General features: G+C 38.9%; 1 protein-coding gene across 1 annotated transcript; it reads left to right on the top strand.

Annotated features, from left to right (window-relative positions):
• Positions 1-1,323: 1,323 nt before the first annotated feature.
• Positions 1,324-2,825, top strand: LOC112463555 (smoothelin-like protein 2; the record flags this gene model as incomplete). The annotated part of the gene is made up of 4 exons (XM_025030006.1): positions 1,324-1,427; positions 1,610-1,733; positions 1,873-2,024; positions 2,129-2,825. Coding segments are annotated over 4 exons (504 nt in total), but the record flags the coding sequence as incomplete, so codon positions are not given.
• Between the last annotated feature and the right edge of the window lie 279 nt (positions 2,826-3,104).

Genomic DNA, 3,104 nt, shown 5'->3' with positions numbered 1-3,104 from the left:
ATAGCGATGCTGTGGCGGCCCGGGGATAAAACTCAGCTCAAAAGATCTCTCGAAAACATCCCCCGAAAATATGGAAACGCTTCGATGAGAAGCCAAAGGCGACGTTTCTCCACTTGGGATGTATAGCTCCACGACGCGCGATATTGCAATTACAGCTGTTACAGCAATTTATGGTATTTCGTGGCATTAGCGGAACGTATTGTCTCTAACTTTAATCAATCTGTTCAGAAGTTTAACGGGATTTTCAATATATTTGTTAGAATGTGCAATATTGCATAATAATAATTATAATTATATGCGCACATAATATTATTCAATAATATGTTACATTTATCATTTTTTTTTTATGAAGATTGTTGAAGAAATTAAGCAGCTTTTTGGATGGATGTTTTTGCACGAACGACTTATGATATTGAGCTGGCATGGGGACAATCTTATTGCACGCGTTTGCGAACGAAACCATTTTTACACGAATTTCGCTTTGATATCACATTCGAAATCGTCATGCAATTTTGCAAACTTGCGCGAAAGATGTTATTTTAAAGTTTTTGAAAACAAACTGGAGTAAAGCTCTCTATCGATGACAAAAGATATATTTATATTTCATTGTATGTACATCTAATAGATCGAGAGATTGAGATAGACATTTTTAAATGCTTTTTCCTTTCGTTAATCCTTACGAATTACGGAACTACGTTAAAAAAAATTAGAATTCCTAAACGTAGTCCGACCGATAATCTGACCCATGCTTGCCGCCACACCTCGTGACGTCCTCGTGGAAGTACAAGTGCGTCGTGCGTGCGTGTGTACACGCGCACGGACAATACCTTTTCAACGCTCGTGCATGGCGGTGGCGTCGATCGATGTCGGTCGATCGACGAATTTAGCACCTTATCCACTTTACAATCGAAACTCAATCCGAAGTGCTACGTTTTTCTTTCACTTCAGATTTGTTCACCTCCTTGTTACTTTAGATACTTTAGACAATTAATATCTGTACAGACACGTGTATGTTCCTCGTGATCGTGATATCCTTATGTTCTTTTTTTTTCATACTAAACCGTTATTGAATTTGTTTGTAAGACGAACTAATGCATGTCGCTGCGGGCACGCGACGAGAGTGGAGAGATGAACGATTCTGCTAGATCCAGATTTTCTAATAATTCCGCACCTCTGACGCCTTTGTTACCAGGGATTCAGTTATAGACAATTAAAATAGATGTAGAAAGAGAGACATTAACATTTCAGTCAGATCTTACAATTAGTATGCATTTCGATACGAGTCTAACATTATATCGTGCGCTTCTGAGCGTTAATTCGTAGGCTTTACAGCGCCCTGTTGATCTTTCAGCTCCGAAGAAGCCGCTGTCGCCGTTCGCCAAGTTCCGTCAGCTCGACAGGCAAAATAGCGCCAGTTTGTCGCCAAGGTGAGGACAGAAATTAAAACTGCACGATATGTATAACTAACGATTACGCTTTGACGTGGCAGAGATCATCGAAGAAGACTCTGATTGACAGAGCGAAAGAGAAGACATGCTAATTTTACATGTATTAATTGCTTCACATCTTGCCGAGTGGTTTATATTTTGTCCCTGATTTGTTCGTTTAGCCCCGTAAAATCGCCGGCCACGGAATTTCGATTCAAATTCACCGAACCAACCGTACGAGATAACGCTGCGCAAATTAAAGAGCGTTTACTGGCGTGGTGCCGATCGAAAACCAAAGAGTACGAGGTAAAGTGTGCATCGTATATGCGTTATGTAAAATAATATTCTTACGACGCTCTCTTTGTGTCTATCGAGAAAAAGCACGTTGCGGTTAGCGAGTTATTGAATTATTATACGTATAAAAACTTTTTCATCCTGTTTCCAGAATGTACAGCTTGACAACTTCTCGACAAGCTGGAACAACGGTTTGGCATTCTGCGCGTTGATCCACCACTTTAGGCCGGATGCTTTCGACTACAATTCTCTACGTCCGGAGAACCGCAGGAAAAACTTCGAACTCGCTTTTACGAAGGCCGAGTAAGAGCTCCGAATTTCTCATTTCGAGATGCTGAGATATTTACGTATTAGTTAATCTCTTTTTTTTTGTTATTCGCAAACCTAAGAACTTCTCTCTCTTGCAGCGAAGTCGCTGGGATCGCGCCGTTACTTGACGTCGAGGACATGGTGATGATGCAACGGCCGGATTGGAAGTGCGTCTTCACTTATGTTCAGTCCATCTATCGTCGTTTCAAGGATGAAGACTAACACGGCTAAAGTTTAAAATCGCAGCAACAGCAGCAACATAATTCCATTTCACGCCAAGACATATAACACGCTACACGTAGAAAATAAAGTTTTTCTAACTCATATGTGGTTGGAAGAACAAATAGCCATTCATTTTTGTACGCAGTCAGACTGGTGTTCCTGTGGCCACATGTGAATCAAATCTGGTAGTAAGCGTAGAACTTTTCAGACAATGTCCTACAATGATGATGATGACGACGATGACGATGAGATGACGGCAATGATGATGAGTCATTGAAATTAGTCTCACGACCGCGTGAAAAAGCTATAATGCATTCGTACATGTCTTATATTTTCGTATCTCGCATATTTTCCTGGCACGCAGCCTTACTAACGTGTAACTACTTATTTCTACCGATGCTGATGCAGCGGCTAATGGTTTCTATAAAAAAAAAATGCACGACCAGTATCCACGTGTAAAAGCGAAACGCAGAATCGTTGCCAGTGACGTTAGCGTCGATATTATAAAACTAATAAAAAATGTCTTAAGAATACCAAAGAGATTTCTCAAATAAATATGTGATATGAGAAGAATTGTTCAATTATTCTCCTGACATTTTATTAATTTTTAAGCTTGAACTTTCGCGATTCGAATCCTCGAATGTTTTCGAAATTCTCAAAATTGCACTTCTTAAAATTTAATTAATTACTATTACTATCTGATTATTGTTATATAGTTATTATTATTACCTGATCATTATTATCGGATATATTTTGATATTCTGTAAATTTTTTTCAAAAATCTAAAGTTGAAAGATATAATAGAAAAATATCAACAATAAGTTGCGTGCGACTTTACCGACCGTAAATATA

The sequence above is a fragment of the Temnothorax curvispinosus genome, unplaced genomic scaffold (genome assembly GCF_003070985.1).
Source record: "Temnothorax curvispinosus isolate PA1 unplaced genomic scaffold, ASM307098v1 QBEX01001431.1, whole genome shotgun sequence".
Lineage (NCBI taxonomy): Eukaryota > Metazoa > Arthropoda > Insecta > Hymenoptera > Formicidae > Temnothorax > Temnothorax curvispinosus.
This window is presented reverse-complemented; position numbering and strand designations above follow the sequence as displayed.